Genomic DNA, 20,949 nt, shown 5'->3' on the forward strand with positions numbered 1-20,949 from the left:
TTCTCATCACATTTCTAAGATTTTGGTCAAAAAAATTCTTTTGGAGTAAGCATTCAAAGAACTAGAGTAAGGGCTAAAGAGAGGTTTTTTGCTCCTTTAACACTTAGAAAACAGGTGTCACATCATCCTGAATTACAAAAAAAGAGAAACCAGAGCAAATGAATTACAAAATCAGACAATACAAATATAACAAATATTCATCTTATACATTTTTTATTATGTAACTTGAAAGAATATTACCAATACAAAAAAATATAAAAATTAATATATACCATGGTGGCTTCCAGTCTAAGTATTTTTCAAATATTTCCCTTTTTTTCTAACATTTTTTTCAGATTCAAAAAGTATACATGCCCAATTTGGAAGCACAGAAAAGTATATGTAAGAAAATAACTATTAATCATATTCTCAATATTGAATAATGACTATTATTGTTTGAATAAACTGTTTCCAGATGTTACTATAATTATACATTTTAACATCATTGAGAGCTTATCCTCCTTTATCACTTAGTAACAGAACTTGTACTTAAATATTTGTCTGAATTTCTGATCATTTCCTTAGAAAATATTCTCCAAAATGAAATTAGAAGATCAAAAATTATACATACATATATTCTCAATATTTTTAAATGTCATAAATACTCATGGTCATAAACATAGCAACAGTAGACACTGGAAACTAGTAGAGGGGGAAGAGGTGAAAAACTACTGAGTACTATGCTCGCTACCTGGGTGATGGGATCAGTCATACTCTAAACCTCTGCATCACACAATATACCTATCTCATAAACTTGCACATGTGCCCCTGAATCTAAAATAAAAATTGGAATTATTTTAAAATTCCATAAAACATACATGTTCATTGAGAAGGTATTCACTATAAGCCTTTTGATGTACATCCTTCTAGACTTGTTGTAATTATATATAAATATACAATTACTAAATTAGCTTAATATTATGAATATTGTTTTTTAATCTGCTTTGACCAATTTGTAACTTTAAAAAGCAAGTTGCAGACCTTGCTTTTTAAAAACCTTCCTTTACTGTTAACATCTTCCCATGTCAATAAATATACACCTATATCACAATTTCATTGGCTGCCTAATGTTCATTCATATGGATACACCAAAACTCATTTAACCAGTTCCCTAATGCTGAACATTAGAGTTGCTCCCAATATTTCCTATCATTATAAAAAGGCTGAAATAGAACTCAACTTAATAGAAAAAATAAATAACCTGATATTTTCAATGGGCAAAGGATCTGAATAGACATTTCTCAAAGAAGAGATACAAATGGCCAACAGATATATGAAAAAATGCTCAATGCCTCTAATCATCAAGGGAATTCAAATTAAAACCAAAATAAGATATTACCTCACTCCTGTTAGAATGGCTGTTATCAAAAAGATGAATAAGGCTGGGTGCGGTGGCCCACACCTGTAATCCCATTACTTTGGAAGGGTGAGGCAGGTAGATCACCTGAGGTCAGGAGTTCAAGACCAGCCTGGCCAACATGGTGAAACCCTGTCTCTATTAAAAATACAAAAATTAGCTGGGCATGGTGGTGCATGCCTGTAATCCCAGCTACTTGGGAGGCTGAGACAGGAGAATCACTTAAACCTGGGAGGTGGAGGGTGGAGGTCACCGTGAGCCGAGATCCTGCCATTGCACTCCAGCCTGGGTGACAAGAGTGAAACTCCATCTCAAAAAATAAAAAAGGTGAACAACAACAAGTTTTGGGGAGGATGTGGAGAAAAGGAAACTCTTGGACACTGTTCGTGGAAGTGTAAATTAGTACAGCTCCTTCAGAAAATAGTATGGCAGGTCCTCAAAAAACTAAAAATAGAATTACCATATGATCCAGCCATCCCACTTTTGAGTATTCGTCCAAAGGAAATGAAATCAGTACATTGAAGAGATATCTGCCCTCCCATGTTCATTTTAGCATTATTCATAATATCAAGGTATGGAAGCAACCTAAGTGTCCCACAAGAGATAATGAAAGTGTGGCATAGATACACTATGAAATACTATACAGCCTGAAAAAAGGTAGGAAATTCTGTCATTCAAGACAACATAAACGGAACTAAAGGATGTTATGCTAAGTGAAATAAGCCAGGCAGGTAACGGCAAATACTGTATGATCTCACTTATATATAGAATCTAAAAAAGTCAATCTCATAAACAGAGAGTAGAAAGGTGGTTACCAGAGATGGGGTTGAGGTAAAGAAAAAATGGGGAAAGGGAAGATGTTGATCAAAGAACACAAAGTTTAAGTTGGAGTAGAGGAAAAAAATTAGTGATCTACTGCACTGTATAGTGACTACAGTTAAATAATATATATTTCAAAAATGCTAGAAAAATGAGCTTTTTAACATTCTCATCACAAAAAAATAAGTTGGTAAGGTAATGAATATCTTAATTAGCCTCTTTCAACAACGTATACATAGATCAAAATATCACATTGTACCTCCTAAATATACATAATTATTTTTCAATTAAAAATAAATTGTAAAAATGTTCTGTGTATGGAAAAAAGAGTGACATAAACATTTGGTTGTACATTACATCTTTGAGAGGATCTCTATTTCCTTATGAAAAATTCTCAGAAATGGAATCACTTAATCAAAAACTATGCTTGGGCCAGGCGCGATGGCTCACATGTATAATCCCAGCACTTTGGGAGGCCGCAGTGGGAGGATCACTTGAGTCCAGGAGTTTGAGACCAGCCTGGGCAACATAGTGAGACTCTATCTCTATTTTTTTTAAAATCATGCTTATTTTTAAAGCTTTTAAAATATATACTGGCATGTCATCTAAAAGATTTATACTACTCTACACTCCTACAGTGTATGAGAGTTGATATTCTTATTTCTTGCCAGTGCTAGATGTTATTTTTTTAAATCTCAGCAAAACTCAGAGACAAAAATAATAGCATTTAATTATTACTTTAATTTAGATATTTCTGACTATTAGTAAGATTGAGCATTTCTGCACATGTATTAGACTGTGTATTTTTTCATTTTGGTATTTACCCGTTTACCTTCTTTGCTCATTTTTCTAATAGGACTTTTGCTTTTTCTTATTAATTTCTACAAGTACTTTATGTTTTTAAACAATCCTTATTTGACACTTTTCCTAGCTTATCCTTTTGTCTTTTACATCATTATAGGGTATTTTTCTTTTTAATTTGTGTGCAGTCATATTTATCTATCATTTCCTATGTGGTTTCTGATTTTGGTGACATATTTAGAAAGACCTTCCTCTCTCAAAGATTATATAGCACTTACATTTTTCTAGTACTTTCATAGATTCTTATTTCACATTTAAATCTCATAACCAGTATGCTGAAACCATAAACTAGAGGTATTCATGAATTTAGACATATTAAAATCAACAGATCCTACTGACTCTCCTCAGACCCAGCAGAAATTAAGCTTTTACAAAGTACAGTGTATCTAGGACACGGTAGGTTCTAAGAGGAAACTATTAGTACTTTTCCACAACCCAATGCAGCTAATTGAGGAAAACCACTGGTAAAATCTACTACAATAAAACCCAAATCAAAATAAAAGAAAATGGTCAACAACATATAAGTTTTGGCTGATCAGATTATCAAAATATTTAAACACTGACAATTCCAGTGTTGGCAAGAGTATGAGGAAATAGGAACTCTCCTACACTGTTTTTTAATAATTCATTTTCTATTTATAAAAGTAATAGTCTTTATAATAAGTCAATCAATTTGTCACTGCATAAAATTTTGTTCCCATACATTGTTGGTGGGAGCACAAATTAGTATAAACTTTTTGGAGAGCAGTTTGGTATTATCGACCCAATGTTTAAATGTGCATACTCTTCAGCAATTTCACTTCTAGGAGCCCATTCTATAGCAATAGATCTCTATATGTGGAAGTATATCTGTACATGACTGGAAATAACCTAAATTTCCATTAATAGGGGAATAGCTAAATAACAGGCTACATCAATACCATAAATACCACGGAGCTGTTAAAAAGAATGAAATATATATAAAATTACATGCATAGTACCATTTACATTACATATTGTTAAATGTTAAAAAGCAAGTTGCAGAATGAAGTGATTCCATTTTTGTAAAAAGGAAAGATAGGCCAGGCGCCGTGGCTCACGCCTGTAATCCCAGCACTTTGGGAGGCCGAGGCGGGTGGATCACGAGTTCAGGAGATGGAGACCATCCTGGCTAGCACGGTGAAATCCTGTCTCTACTAAAAATATAAAAAATTAGCCGGGCACGGTGGCGGGCGCCTGTAGTCCCAGCTACTTGGGAGGCTGAGGCAGAAGAATGGCGTGAACCCGGGAGGCAGAGCTTGCAGTGAGCAGAGATCGTGCCACTGCATTCCAGCCTGGGTGACACAGCGAGATTCTGTCTCAAAAAAAAAAAGGAAAGATCGCTATATAGACAGGTGTGTGTGTGTGTGGTGTGTGTGTGTGTCTGTGGTGTGTAATAATGATGTTGACTATTCAAGGTCTAAACGGATATGAGTGATTACCTATGCAGAGGATGACAGAGTAGGGGATGGGAACTGCAAGCAGGGAAAAACTATTTACACCATATATTGTATATTGCTTGAATCTTTGTATTTGGTATATGTTACTTTTATAATTTCTTAAAACCAGTGGGAAAAAAGTAATGGGGGAAAAACAAAAAGGCTTATTAAAATTTTGAATAACAAAATATTTCAAAACAAATATGATCCTAAAGTACAGCACTTATTACAATGTCCATATAAAACTAAGCACAGAAAATTTATATTTGTAGTAAGTCTTTATCCTTTTTATGTATTTGTTTCAAAATGTCTAGAGTTAACTAGTAGAATCCAGAACCTGAAGCCATGTTGAAAGAATTAACATATTAAATATTTTTATTTTGAAAAACTTCAGGCTGTATTCCCTCACACAAAAATAAGATCTTGAAAATTCAAAAATGGAAATCGTTTCAAATTTATCTAATAGGAATTTTATATACTGAGCTTATTCAAAAGTTTATAGTTAGATTAAGTGGATCTGAATTAGTGAGCTCTTATAGCTGTTTAGTTCTATTTCTCTTCTGATCCTCCTATAATCCCTTTATATAGTGGCATAACAAGGCACATTAAGACTTGATTCATTAGCTAATACAGAATACTACATTGAAGGAAGTATCTTCAACTGTAAGCTCAAAAACCCTGAATAAAAGAATGTAATGAAAACTGATTCTTTCAAATACTCACTTTCTACAGTTGTCTTTAATCTCCTCACTATGTTTATAGTAATGATCAATTTCCTCATCTGTTGTATTTATAGTTTCGTGTATCCTACAAATAGTTACTTTGTTTTCCTTAATATCTTCACAGCATTCTAGAAAGAGAAAATGTTTATTTTCTTAATGGAGAAATAAGTTCAAAATAAACAAATAGGGGAAAAAATGGATATGGCAGCTTACCTAAAACGAAGAGAGCCAGAGAATGGAGAGGAAATGAGGCCTGAGATGGGTGGGACCGTATACAAAAATGCAGAGAACCAGGGCCAGGCCTGATCCTAGAGCCAGAAGCTAAGAAGGATTTCAGTTTGGGAATGATGAGAAATAAATGTCCCTTGTACCTCATCTTTAACATAAAAGGGCTAGATTCAGTGATATCTAAGGTCAATCGTATCTTAAGATGCTATGAATTCGTGCATTTATTCATTAATGACACTAATACAAGCCTTCTGTTTTTGACAAATGTAAAATTTCTATTCATCAATTCTATGTCAATTATTAAAAACGCACTTTCAACTCACTTATTTCTGTTACTAGTGATTAAATACAAGATAAAATGTACATAATTTCTTGAAAAGATTAAATTATTAATATTCTGTATTTTTTGATTGCAGAAAATATAACCAAACTCTACCTTTTCAGAACGATTAAGAAATTTAGAACTCCATTTTTTATAGTTGTTTTGCAGGATCTTAAAATACTATACAGTACTTGTGTGATTTGCCTTGCTATTTCTCTGATCACATTATTTTTCAGAATTATTATTCCTGAAAATGTGGCATCTATCAATTTTGATCCCTGATTTCTGGTGGTTTCTATAAACATAAAAAAATTTCACTCAACTATTTGAAATAACTTGTTATTAGAGAAAAATAACATCTTTTCCACTGCACCTAAGGGGTTATTTCTACTTAAGACAAAATTCTTCACAAAATAATTAAATGCTGAATATAGAAGTTTATTATCAAACAACTACAGTTAAGTCACATCTATTTTGTCTAGGGTAAATAGTTTATTTGTCGCTAGAGAGAACTGACACAAAAGTTATAACGCCAACAGTAAGTTGCCCTAAACAGAGCAATTGTATGTTATATGCCATAAGGAATTAAAAGACTAAAATATCTTGATCATGCAAAGCTACTTACTATTAATTCTTTGAATCATCTCTTCTTTAGTACTTATGTCTTGCTCATACTGGAAGACTAAAATAAATAATTCTCTTGTGACTTCAATTCATTGTTAAAATATCAAATGATCATACAAAAAGCTACCTATTTTTTCACTTTATACCTACCAAATTCTAGCAAAAGTCTGTCCAAACTGACAAACAGGCTGTCATTCATCTTGGATACTATATTAAATGAAAAAAAAAATTATAAGATTTTCTGAAGTCATATGCAAAACAGGATATAGTTGGTAACGACCTTTTCAATATAGCAGTCTTCACAGGAACATGTGGGCGGAGCCAGAACTGGAAGGAGAGAGGCCCCCCTGAGCCCATGGCGACATTCCCAGCCCCTTCCCGGGCCAAGCCCACGAGCGCTTCAGAAATCGTTGTTGAGTCGGGGCACAACTTGAAGTTTTGGGGTTGGGGTGGGAGGCACCCGCATAACCGCTTATGCGTGGGATTGCAACAAGCGTCCGGATCTTCCAGGGTTCACGGACACCCAGATTTCTCCACAGGATATGCCCTTTAAAGTAAACGCTCTGAATATGTCCCTTGGTGGCGTGTGTACAACCACGTGCAGCAAAATTCTAATGAAAGCCCTTCCCCAACAGCCGGGTAACCCTAGAGAAACACTGCGATTTCGCATTTACGAATTTACCACGGAGAATCAAAAAAGTGGAGGTTTTCACAGGACAGCCAATTCGCATTACAGCATACGCCTGAGGCGGGGTTCTTGTCTACCGTGCCCCTCAGAGCCCAGGAGCCACAGCCCATGAGCTTCCCGCAGTGGGAGTTCGCCGGCCGACTCCCACCCTCACAGCCTCCTGTCCTGGCTTCCCCTCGCCCGAGGTTGCAACACCGCATCCCCCCCATCCCCCGCCGCGCCCTCAGCCTCGGGCCGCACCAACCCGCGGGATAAGGCGACTCCAGTCGTTCTGAGGGGCAGGGCCAGCCAGCCCCCTCCCACCCACTCACACGCTCCCCCTCAGAGCCGCCGGCCCAGAGAAAAACCGCCACACGCAGCTCCCTTCCCCACGCACCTAAACAGCCCCTCTGGACCCGAACGCCCACACCCTCCCTCCCTGGGGTTCCAAACTCCACTCAGGACGCCACAGCGGATCCTGACTACAAACGGTCCCCGGAGCCCTGGCCTGGACTCGCTCAGCCCCGCCCCCACGCCCCTGGTGCCAGCCCTGAGAGACCCCGCGGAGCACGCCGCGGGAGCCGCAGATCGCGCTGAAGAGGAGCGAGATCGCGCTCTGGACGAGACCTGCGCAGCTGTAACTGCTTCTTTTTCGCGGGTGGAAGCGCGGAACAAGCCCCGTAAAACCACAGAAGTGGATGCTGGAGTTAGAGGACCCTCAAAGAAGTAGAGACCTGTCAGGGACTCTCCTGTTTTCTTGAAGACAAGTGTTTTTCAAAGCCTATTTATTCCTCTTGTAACAAGTTTTTAAAAATATTTTGGAGTACAGCAATAAAATTGATATTAACTTTAACAAGAGTAAAAAATACTCGATTCAATAATCAAAATTCAATTCTGAATTCAGCATTTTTCAAAACATCTTAAAAAGCAAGCACAATTCAAACACATACTAGTTGAATGGACATTTTGAGACTGACTCATTTGCTCAGTTTCAAATAAAGTACATTTTCTGTCCAAAATGCTGTCTTTAGGTAATTTATGCTCTTAGGCTTTGTCTGCCTATCCAAAGTGAAATAAAGAGTGTAAATAAAATCATTAAGCAGTTCAGTTCTCCAAAGTGCCTCAATCCTTTGTATATTTCTGGTAGAAATGTTTTTAACCCTAAATGATCTCAGTAATTGTCTCAAGTCACCAAAACCTAAGCTGTTTCACGGAATATTTAAGCGAAAAAGAAGGTTTCAGAAGTTTTCCTTGCTTAAGTGCCTCAGATCAGATATGCATAACCAATTTTATTACAGTGTGCTGTCATATTGCTCACTAGCTGGTATTAATATTCAACAAAACTAACATACGTTTTGATAATGTAATAATTTAGCAGATTTATTCTTTTGTGTGTGTGTGTGAAAAATCTTTTACTTAGTTTTTCCAGTTTTATTGAGGCATAATTGACAAATAAAAATTGTATTTACCAAGTACATGATATTTGGACATATGCATACATTGTGAAATGATTACCACGATCAAGTTAATTTGTATAACACATCCATCACCTCATAATCATTTTTGAGTGTGTATGGTGAGAACCTTTAAGGTCTACTCTCTTAGCAAATTTCAAGGACACACTACAGTATTATTAACTATAGTCACCATGCTGTACATTAGATCTCCAGAACTTATTCAATCTGCCTAACTGAAACTTTGTACCCTTTGACCAACATATTTCCTCATTCCCACCCCCTCCCTCCCCCAGCCACTGGCAACCGCCATTCTACTCTCTGCTTCTATTGGCTCAGCTTTTTCAGATTCCACATACAAGTGAAGTCATATAGTATTTGTCTTTCTGTGCCTGACTTACTTCACTTAGCATAATGTCCCACAAGTTCATCCATCATCCATGTGGTCACAAATAACAGGATTTCCTTCTCTGTTAAAGCTGAATAAAATTCCGTGTGTGTGTGCATGTGTGTGTGTGTTTATCCATTCATTGACGAATGGATAGGTTGAATATATATCTTGGCTATTGTGAATAATGTTGCAGTGAACATGAGAGCACAGACATCTGTTCCACAAAGTGATTTTATATTCTTTGGATATATATTCAAAAGTGGAATTGCTGGGTCTTATGATAGTTCTATTTTTAAATTTTGAGAAGTCTCTTCACTGTTTCCCTAATGGCGGTACCAATTTGCATTCCCGCCAAGAGTGTACAACTTTTCCTTTTTTCCATATCCTTGTCAACACTTGTTGCCTTTTTTATCATAGTCATTCTAACAGGTGTGAGGTATCCTATTGTGGTTTTGATTTGCATTTCGCTATGATTATTGACGTTCAGCATTTCTTTATATATCTGTTGGCCATTTGCACATCTTCTTTTGAGCAATGTCTATTCAGGTCTTTTGCCCATTTTTAATCAGATTGTTTGTTTTCTTGCTTAGTTGAGTTCTTTATTTAGATATTAACCCAAATTTACTCTTATTACATTTGTTTATATTTATTAACTACTTCTTTTTAGGAAAACATAAGAAAGCAAATATAAAGTGTAAAGCTATTTTGTCTTACTGGCACTACATTGCTATGACTGTCAAGAAAGTTTAGTAGGTAAAAAGTTAGTCTACTTCAATTTAACACTAGATTTTCTTATGAAAATTTGTAGAAATCTAGAAACACCACCTTACTGAGATCTGAAAATCAATTTATTTGCGTTTAAATTCACATTTATACATATCCTAATTACCCTCATAAAAATATACCTAAGTTGTACCAACACCACTACCATCTATCTTATTCCATTCCAAAATTTTCTTCTGGAAAAGCAATGAAGATGCTCCATCTACTGGAGAGTTTTAAATAAATTTTATTTTCCTCTCTCCCTATTCCCTCTCACTCCAGTGAATTATAGTGCTCCATTTGAAAAATTATAGAACTTTGACTCAGATAAACATTTATCTTAACAAATCATTTTCTGGGAAAGTACTCCCATAAGATAAAATTTTCCTTATCTATTATTGACAACTTTGCCTCTTGATCCATAATCAAGAATCTGAAGAAATCCATGACTTAAACCTGCTGCTCATTCTAATTGCACGGTATTCCTTTTCTTCCTTTTATTGCTTAATTTATCTAATAGGAAGCTTGTGTCTCCTACCTACAATTCCTCTCCACTCATTTCCTAATTGACCTTTTCAATTTAACTACCATCTCCATCACATTTAACTACTTTCTCAGGTAATCAAGACAACATTTTAATTCCAAATCTTATGGTCTTCTCTCAGTCTTCTCCTCCTCCCTTCCTTTTTTTCTAACTCTCTTCCATATTTGGTTCCATTTAAACTCTGCAATCCTGACTTCCAAGACACTACTGTCTTCTAGTTCTCCCACCTCTCCTATCTGCCCCTCAGATTTCATCTTCTATTTCTTTCACCTCACCATCACCATGGACTCTAACCAATATTTTTTTCCTTAACTCTATCCTTCTCTTTTTTGGGGGGTCATGCATCCATAGTAACTTCAATTATCACACCTGTGCTTATGATTCCCAAATCTTTACTTCCAGTCCTATCCTATTATCAGGGAGTTACCCAAATATTTATCTTTATATGCTTTCCATCAATTTTGATTTAACCTGATCTAAATCCAAAGTCATCTCCCATAAATAATTATTCACAAAGTCTTGCTGATTTTTTCTTTGATATATTCTTTGTATGCATCCAGTCAACTCTATAAACAATCTTTGCAGTCAGGCAGATATGGATTTAACTTCTGGATCTGTCATTTGTTAAGTCAAAACTCTGGGCAAGTTTCTAATCCAAGCTTTCGTTTCCTCACATATAAAGTGGAAATTGTAATAACTCCAACATCATGGAATAGTTATGAAGATCAAATAAAATAATTTCTATAAAGCCCCTAATATAATGCCCAGCGCATAGTATATAGAAAATATAGAAGACATTGGAATGAAACTTCTTCAAATTCCAGCTATCAAACATATGATCCTACTTAAATCTTCATCATTCTATCCTCCTTCTGTTCTGTTACAATAGTGGGGCTCTCTCTCCTCTTACATAAAGCCAATTCCTCCACCTGTATTTGAGTACCATCTCCTCTTACCTCCTCAGAAGCGTTAAAATATCAAATATGCCTTTTCTCTCATGTGTATTCAATCTCTTCCATTTAATTGGATCCCTCTCATCAGCTTTAAACATGGTCAAGTCTATACCAGAAAATGAAGGAGAGAGAGAGAGAATCTTCCCTAGACATTAAAACATCATATTTCTCTCACAGCCAACCTGATTTCTAAACAGTTGTCTAAACTCAGTCTCCCTCCTAACTCTTTTCTTAATCCAAGCTGCCTTCCAACGCCATTATGCCATAAAATTTGTTCTAAGATGACAATGACCTCATGACACTGAATCCAATGAACATGTTTCAGTCATTATCTGACCTGACCTCTGCATTATCACTTTTCCTTCTTAAAACATCGCAGTAGCTACATGATTTTTCTCCCATCTCTCATAATTTTCTCTATCTTCTCTTTCAGCCTCCTCTCCTTCCACTCAGCCATTCAATGTTGTAAATCTCAGATTCAGTCCTAGGCCTTTTTTCATCTGTACTCCATGTGCATGGTTTCTAATGCAACCACCATACAGGTGACTCACAATGTGTATCTCTAGCCTAGACCTCTAGTATCAATCCAAGTCAGTAATTGCAAACAACAGAAATTAATTCTGGCTGATTTAAGCAAAGGTGAAATTTGTTTGAAGAATACTGCGACCAGGCATGGTGGCTCACACCTGTAATCCCAGGACTTTGGGAGGTCATGGCACAAGGATTGCTTGAGCCCAGGAGTTCAAGACCAGCCAGGGAAACACAGAGAAACCCCATCTCCATAAATAAATAAATAAATAAATAAATAAATAAATAAATAAATGCACACCTGTAGTCCTAGCTACTTGGGAGGCTGGGGCAGGAAGATCACTTGAGCCCAGGAATTCAAGGCTGTGGCGAGCTATGATCACACCACTGCGCTCCAGCTTAGGGAATAGAATAAGATCCTGCCTCTAAAAAATAATAATAAAGTAAAAAAATTAAAAAATGAAACTGTGTAACACAAAACCCCCCAGAATAGCTAGAGAACCAGACTCATGTGCTATACAGCAAGAAGCAATGACCAAACTCATACCACAGATTTGGTAGTCAAGACACCATCACTACAACCAAGCACTGAGGGCTGCAGCTCACATCACTATCATGAGCACTACCACAAATGCCCTACAAACTCTATCTTACTTTAACTGTCACCTGTTAACAGATAGGATTCTTTCTAGGGCACACTTGCTGGTGTCACTCATTCCAATTCAAAATCTTGGGTAGATATATTTCATTAAAGAAGCCTATGACACATAAATCTCTTCTTCCTCCCAGACTGTTAGGGTAAAATATTTTCCAAACATACGAATTGGATTTAAATGCTGGGCAGTCAAAAGGAATAGCAACTGTTCATGACACCTATCCTCTGAGTTCCAGACCCATGTATCTAAATGCCGACGTGATAAGCTATCTTAGTCCATCCCGCACTATAACAAAACACCACTAACTAGATAATTCATAAATAATAGAAATTTATTTCTCAGTTTTTGAGGTCAGTAAGTCCAACACTGAGGCACTGGCAGATTCAGTGTCTGGTAAGGGCGCACTCTTTGCTTCCAAAATGGTGTCTTGTTGCTGTCCTCCAGAGAGGACAAATGCTATGTCCCAACATGGTGAAGAGGACACAGTCATTCCCTCAAGCCCTTTTATAGGCACTAATACTAAGCCCTCATCATGCCTCTTAATACTATTACATTAGGGATTAAGTTTGAACATGAATTGTGGCGGGACACAAACATTCAAACCACAGCACAAGCTCAAACACAGCTCATGTATTTCCCCCACTAATGCTGACCTCCTTCATCCTTTTCATTAATGAGACCAGAATCTATTTGTGCGTACCAGAAACCTAGACCTTGACAACCTTCCTCTCCTATCATCCCCCACATCAAATCCATCATAAATCCTACCAATTTTTCCTCTTAAATATCTTCCATCCATTTTTCTTTATTTCAGCTGCCGCCATCTAAGTCCATTCTCTCACCTGGATTATTGTACTAGCTTCCAAACTGGTTTTGCCACATATCTACTCTAGCCCTCTTGCCCATTCTATATCCATCCTGTGACAGAGCAATTCTTTTTTTTTTTTTTATACTTTAGCTTTTAGGGTACATGTGCACAATGTGCAGATTTGTTACATATGTATCCATGTGCAATGTTGGTTTGCTGCACCCATTAACTCGTCATTTAGCATTAGGTATATCTCCTAATGCTGTCCCTCCCCCCACACCCCACAACAGTCCCCAGAGTGTGATGTTCCCCTTCCTGTGTCCATGAGATCTCGTTGTTCAATTCCCACCTATGAGTGAGAACATGCGGTGTTTGGTTTTTTGTCCTTGTGATAGTTTACTGAGAATGATGTTTTCCAGTTTCATCCATGTCCCTACAAAGGACATGAACTCATCATTTTTTATGGCTGCATAGTATTCCATGGTGTATATGTGCCACATTTTCTTAATCCAGTCTATCGTTGTTGGACATTTGGGTTGGTTCCAAGTCTTTGCTATTGTGAATAGTGCTGCAATAAACATATGTGTGCATGTGTCTTTATAACAGCATGATTTATAGTCCTTTGGGTATATACCCAGTAATGGGATGGCTGGGTCAAATGGCATTTCTAGTTCTAGATCCCTGAGGAATCGCCACACTGACTTCCACAATGGTTGAACTAGTTTACAGTCCCACCAACAGTGTAAAAGTGTTCCTATTTCTCCACATCCTCTCCAGCACGTGTTGTTTCCTGACGTTTTAATGATCGCCATTCTAACTGGTGTGAGATGGTATCTCATTGTGGTTTTGATTTGCATTTCTCTGACGGCCAATGATGATGAGCATTTTTGCATGTGTTTTTTGGCTGCATAAATGTCTTCTTTTGAGAAGTGTCTGTTCATGTCCTTCGCCCACTTTTTGATGGGGTTGTTTGTCTCTTTCTTGTAAATTTGTTTGAGTTCATTGTAGATTCTGGATATTAGCCCTTTGTCAGATGAGTAGGTTGCAATAATTTTCTCCCATTTTGTAGGTTGCCTGTTCACTCTGATGGTAGTTTCTTTTGCTGTGCAGAAACTCTTTAGTTTAATGAGATCCCATTTGTCAATTTTGGCTTTTGTTGCCATTGCTTTTGGTGTTTTAGACATGAAGTCCTTGCCCATGCCTATGTCCTGAATGGTATTGCCTAGTTTTTCTTCTAGGGTTTTTATGGTTTTAGGTCTAACATTTAAGTCTTTAATCCATCTTGAATTAATTTTTGTATAAGGTGTAAGGAAGGGATCCAGTTTCAGCTTTCTACATATGGCTAGCCAGTTTTCCCAGCACCATTTATTAAATAGGGAATCCTTTCCCTATTTCTTGTTTTTGTCAGGTTTGTCAAAGATCAGATAGTGGTAGATATGTGGCATTATTTCTGAGGGCTCTGTTCTGTTCCATTGATCTATGTCTCTGTTTTGGTACCAGTACCATGCTGTTTTGGTTACTGTAGCCTTGTAGTATAGTTTGAAGTCAGGTAGCATGATGCCTCCAGCTTTGTTCTTTTGGCTTAGGATTGACTTGGCGATGCGGGCTCTTTTTTGGTTCCATATGAACTTTAAAGTAGTTTTTTCCAATTCTGTGAAGAAAGTCATTGGTAGCTTGATGGGGATGGCATTGAATCTATAAATTACCTTGGGCAGTATGGCCATTTTCACGATATTGATTCTTCCTACCCATGAGCATGGAATGTTCTTCCATTTGTTTGTATCCTCTTTTATTTCATTGAGCAGTGGTTTGTAATTCTCCTTGAAGAGGTCCTTCACATCCCTTGTAAGTTGGATTCCTAGGTATTTTATTCTCTTTGAAGCAATTGTGAATGGGAGTTCACTCATGATTTGGCTCTCCGTTTGTCTGTGATTGGTGTACAAGAATGCTTGTGATTTTTGCACATTGATTTTGTATCCTGAGACTTTGCTGAAGTTGCTTATCAGCTTAAGGAGGTTTTGGGCTGAGACAATGGGGCTTTCTAGATATACAATCATGTCATCTGCAAACAGGGACAATTTGACTTCCTCTTTTCCTAATTGAATACCCTTTATTTCCTTCTCCTGCCTGATTGCTCTGGCCAGAACTTCCAGCACTATGTTGAATAGGAGTGGTGAGAGAGGGCATCCCTGTCTTGTGCAAGATTTCAAAGGGAATGCTTCCAGTTTTTGCCCATTCAGTATGATATTGGCTGTGGGTTTGTCATAGATAGTTCTTATTATTTTGAGATACGTCCCATCAATACCTAATTTATTGAGAGTTTTTAGCATGAAGGGTTGTTGAATTCTGTCAAAGGCCTTTTCTGCATCTATTGAGATAATCATGTGGTTTTTGTCTTTGGTTCTGTTTATATGCCGGATTACATTTATTGATTTGCATATGTTGAACCAGCCTTGCATCCCAGGGATGAAGCCCACTTGATCATGGTGGATAAGCTTTTTGATGTGTTGCTGGATTCGGTTTGCCAGTATTTTATTGAGGATTTTTGCATCAATGTTCATCAAGGATAGTGGTCTGAAATTCTCTTTTTTGGTTATGTCTCTGCCAGGCTTTGCTATCAGGACGATGCTGGCCTCATAAAATGTGTTAGGGAGGATTCCCTCTTTTTCTATGGATTGGAGTAGTTTCAGAAGGAATGGTACCAGCTCCTCCTTGTACCTCTGGTAGAATTTGGCTGTGAATCCATCAGGTCCTGGACTCTTTTTGGTTGGTAAGCTATTGACTATTGCCACAATTTCAGAGCCTGTTATTGGTCTATTCAGAGATTCAACTTCTTCCTGGTTTAGTCTTGGGAGGGTGTATTTGTCGAGGAATTTATCCATTTCTTCTAGATTTTCAAGTTTATTTGCATAGCGGTGTTTGTAGTATTCTCTGATGGTAGATTGTATTTCTGTGGGATCGGTGGTGATATCCCCTTTTTCATTTTTTATTGCATCTATTTGATTCTTCTCTCTTTTCTTCTTTATTAGTCTTGCTAGCGGTCTATCAATTTTGTTGATCTTTTCAAAAAACCAGCTCCTGGATTCATTAATTTTTTGAAGGGTTTTTTGTGTCTCTATTTCCTTCAGTTCTGCTCTGATTTTAGTTATTTCTAGCCTTCTGCTAGCTTTTGAATGTGTTTGCTCTTGCTTTTCTAGTTCTTTTAATTGTGATGTTAGGGTGTCAATTTTGGATCTTTCCTGCTTTCTCTTGTGGGCATTTAGTGCTATAAATTTCCCTCTACACACTGCTTTGAATGTGTCCCAGAGATTCTGGTATGTTGTGTCTTTGTTCTTGTTGGTTTCAAAGAACATCTTTATTTCTGCCTTCATTTCATTATGTACCCAGTGGTCACTCAGGAGCAGGTTGTTCAGTTTCCATGTAGTTGAGCAGTTTTGAGTGAGTTTCTTAATCCTGAGTTCTAGTTTGATTGCATTGTGTTCTGAGAGACAGTTTGTTATAATTTCCGTTCTTTTACATTTGCTGAGGAGAGCTTTACTTCCAACTATGTGGTCAATTTTGGAATAGGTGTGGTGTGGTGCTAAAAAAAATGTACATTCTGTTGATTTGGGATGGAGAGTTCTGTAGATGTCTATTAGGTCCACCTTGTGCAGAGCTGAGTTCAATTCCTGGATATCCTTGTTAACTTTCTGTCTCGTTGATCTGTCTAATGTTGACAGTGGGGTGTTAAAATCTCCCATTATTATCGTGTGGGAGTCTAAGTCTAGGTCTCTAAGCACTTGGTTTATGAATCTGGGTGCTCTTGTATTGGGTGCATATATATTTAGGATAGTTAGCTCTTCTTGTTGAATTGATCCCTTTACCATTATGTAATGGCCTTCTTTGTCTCTTTTGATCTTTGTTGGTTTAAAGTCTATTTTATCAGAGACTAGGATTGCAACCCCTGCCTTTTTTTGTTTTCCATTTGCTTGATAGATCTTCCTCCATCCCTTTATTTTGAGTCTATGTGTGTCTCTGCACATGAGATGGGTTTCCTGAATACAGCACACTGATGGGTCTTGACTCCTTATCCAATTTGCCAGTCTGTGTCTTTTAATTGGAGCATTTAGCCCATTTACATTTAAAGTTAATATCATTATGTGTGAATCTGATCCTGTCATTATGATGTTAGTTGGTTATTTTGCTCGTTAGTTGATGCAGTTTCTTCCTAGCCTTGATGGTCTTTACAATTTGGCATGTTTTTGCAGTGGCTGGTACCAGTTGTTCCTTTCCATGTTTAGTGCTTCCTTCAGGAGCTCTTTTAGGGCAGGCCTGGTGGTGACAAAATCACTCAGCATTTGCTTGTCTGGAAAGGATTTTATTTCTCCTTCACTTATGAAGCTTAGTTTGGCTGGATATGAAATTCTGGGTTGAAAATTCTTTTCTTTAAGAATGTTGAATATCGGCCCCCACTCTCTTCTGGCTTGTAGAGTTTCTGCCAAGAGATCAGCTGTTAGTCTGATGGGCTTCCCTTTGTGGGTAACCCGACCTTTCTCTCTGGCTGCCCTTAACATTTTTTCCTTCATTTCAACTTTGGTGAATCTGACAATTATGTGTCTTGGAGTTGCTCTTCTCGAGGAGTATCTTTGTGGCATTCTCTGTATTTCCTGAATCTGAATGTTGGCCTGCCTTGCTAGATTGGGGAAGTTCTCCTGGATAATGTCTTGCAGAGTGTTTTCCAACTTGGTTCCATTCTCCCCGTCACTTTCAGGTACACCAATCAGACGTAGGTTTGCTCTTTTCACATAGTCCCATATTTCTTGGAGGCTTTGTTTGTTTCTTTTTATTCTTTTTTCTCTAAACTTCCCTTCTCACTTCGTTTCATTCATTTCATCTTCCATCACTGACACCCTTTCTTCCAGTTGATTGCATCAGCTACCGAGGCTTCTGCAAGCTTCGTGTAGTTCTCGAAACTTGGCTTTCAGCTCCATCAGCTCCTTTAAGCCCTTCTCTGCATTCATTATTCTAGTTATCCATTCTTCTAATTTTTTTTCAAAGTTTTTAACTTCTTTGCTATTGTTTTGAATTTCCTCCCGTAGCTCGGAGTAGTTTGATCGTCTGAAGCCTTCTTCTCTCAACTTGTCAAAGTCATTCTCCATCCAGCTTTGTTCTGTTGCTGGTGAGGAACTGTGTTCCTTTGGAGGAGGAGACGTGCTCTGCTTTTTAGAGTTTCCAGTTTTTCTGCTCTGTTTTTTCCCCATCTTTGTGGTTTTATCTACTTTTGGTCTTTGATGATGGTGATGTACAGATGGGTTTTTGGTGTGGATGTCCTTTCTGTTTGTTAGTTTTCCTTCTACCAGACAGGACCTTCAGCTGCAGGTCTGTTGGAGTTTGCTAGAGGTCCACTCCAGACCCTCTTTGGCTGGGTGTCAGCAGCGGTGGCTGCAGAACAGCGGATTTTCGTGAGACCGCAAATTCAGCTGTCTGATAGTTCCTCTGGAAGTTTTGTCTCAGAGGAGTACCTGGTCGAGTGAGGTGTCAGTCTGTCCCTACTGGGGGGTGCCTCCCAGTTAGGCTGCTTGGGGGTCAGGGACCCACTTTAGGAGGCAGTCTGTCCGTTCTCAGATCTCCAGCTGGGTGCTGGAAGAATCACTACTCTCTTCAAAGCTGTCAGACAGGGACATTTAAGTCTGCAGAGGTTCCTGCTGACTTTTTGTGTGTCTGTGCCCTGCCCCTAGAGGTGGAGCCTAAGAGGCAGGCAGGCCTCCTTGAGCTGTGGTGGGCTCCACCCAGTTCGAGCTTCCTGGCTGCTTTGTTTACCTAAGCAAGTCTGGGCAATGGCGGGCGCCCCTCCCCCAGCCTCGCTGCCACCTTGCAGTTTGATCTCAGACTGCTGTGCTAGCAATCAGTGAGACTCCATGGGCATAGGACCCTCCGAGCCAGGTGCGGGACACAATCTCCTGGTGTGCCGTTTTCCAAGCCCATTGGAAAAGCACAGTATTAGGGTGGGACTGACCCGATTTTCCAGGTGCCGTCTGTTACCCCTTTCTTTGACTAGGAAAGGGAACTCCCAGACCCCTTGCGCTTCCCGAGTGAGGCAATGCCTTGCCCTGCTTCGGCTCGCACACAGTGCGCTGCACCGACTGTCCTGCACCCACTGTTTGTCACTCCCTAGTGAGATGAACCTGGTACCTCAAATGGAAATGCAGAAATCACCAGTCTTCTGCGTTGCTCACCCTGGGAGCTATAGACCGGAGCTGTTCCTATTCGGCCATCTTGGCTCCCAATCGCTTCTGTGTCGACAGAGCAATTCTTAAATGTAAATATTCTCTCTCTCTCTCTCTCTCTCTCCCTCTCTCTCTCACACACACACACCCCTATGTTAAAGCATGTCAATGACTTCTTATCATTCTAAGAATAAGGACAAAATACTTTTTTATTGGAAAAAATTCAAAATTTATTTTTCAACAGACAGCATCAGCAGGTACAACTACAGGTGTTTCCCTATAGATCATGTATTCACAAGGCATTACTAGCTCAACAGTGAGAAAGCCGCTTGGGTGTTTTCTGCAACAATACCCACTTCACAGTGTGAACGGGTACATTATTGTGTTCTCTTAAAATTTCAGAAGGAAAGACACAACTTGGCAAAACTTTAAAAAAAATTTTTTTTTGGTCCTAAAGTCAGGTGCAATAACTAAGAGACAAAACTTGGAGTAACATTCTGGCCTTCAGTAAAGACCTTCCACAGGAAGAGACTTCTCCACCCTAAAGTTATGGTCTTTTTCTCTCCTTCCTTGTTAAACCATTAGAGCATTGTTTCATCATTGCTCAATATTAACACATGTACAAAAGTGAATTTTTTTAAAACAAATAAAAATATCTTGAATGTCCAGCTGTTCCCACCAATACATCAGTTTAAGACAGGGCCTGGGAATCCTTCAGTAGTTATAAAGTAAGAAAATAGAGACTATGGCTACAAAAATAAAAAACAAATGAAGTATGAGCCAGCGCAGTGCCTCATTCCTGTAATCCCCACACTTTGGGAGCCCAACACAAGTGGATTGCTTGAGTTTGAGACCAGCCTGGGCAACATGGCAAAACCTTTCTCTATCAAAAAAAAAAAATTAGCTGGGTGTGGTGGTATGTGCCTGTAGTCCCAGCTACTCAAGAGACTGACACAGGAGGATGGCTTGAACCTGGGAGGCAGAAGTTGCAGTGAACCAAGATTGCGCCACTGCACTCCAGCCTGGGTGACAGAGAAAGACCCTGTCTCAAAAATAAAAATAAAAAATAAATGAAGTAGATAAATTAAAGCTTTCACTGCCAGGACTTGCCTGTTCTAACTTTGCAGCCTCCATGAAATACTTAGGAAAAAAAATTCATAATTACATGGCATCAGTCTCACTGACAAAATTTGTTTTAAAATTAGTATGTGAACCTGTGATAGAAAACATGCCTTTCCATGAGTTTCATCTCTCGAATAAAACCCAGATTTTCAATAGAGTAGTCACTGGCAAACTGAATTATGTCACCTAATATTCCCCACTCAGGTGCCCACCTCTTCTAGCGTTCAGGAAGACGAAGGCATCTGGGAAGTGTGGGAAGGGCATTGGCATACTTGGGGCTTCATATGAACTGTACTTAAATAAGCAGCAACACACACATTGACTCCCTAAGGACTAAAATAAGCCCATATGAGGTTATCCTACTTAAGTTTCTAGGGTGGAAGAAACTTTGTAATTCTACAACCTTAGTATTTTGGAGTTTTTTTAAGG

General features: G+C 38.3%; 1 protein-coding gene across 1 annotated transcript in view; it reads right to left on the reverse strand.

Moving 5' to 3' along the window:
- C1AH14orf39 (chromosome 1a C14orf39 homolog) overlaps positions 1-7,645 on the reverse strand; it is a 47,601-nt gene extending 39,956 nt beyond the window's left edge. The window contains exons 1-4 of the mRNA XM_003267764.2: positions 7,494-7,645; positions 6,580-6,636; positions 6,431-6,487; positions 5,257-5,383 (exon numbers count right to left, since the gene is read on the reverse strand). Of these exons, the coding sequence (XP_003267812.1) occupies positions 5,257-5,383; positions 6,431-6,487; positions 6,580-6,628 (233 nt within the window). The 5' untranslated portion in view covers positions 6,629-6,636; positions 7,494-7,645. The remainder of the gene's footprint in view (positions 1-5,256; positions 5,384-6,430; positions 6,488-6,579; positions 6,637-7,493) is intronic.
- Positions 7,646-20,949: the final 13,304 nt, after the last annotated feature.

Source organism: Nomascus leucogenys, chromosome 1a (assembly GCF_006542625.1).
Source record: "Nomascus leucogenys isolate Asia chromosome 1a, Asia_NLE_v1, whole genome shotgun sequence".
Classification (NCBI taxonomy): domain Eukaryota; kingdom Metazoa; phylum Chordata; class Mammalia; order Primates; family Hylobatidae; genus Nomascus; species Nomascus leucogenys.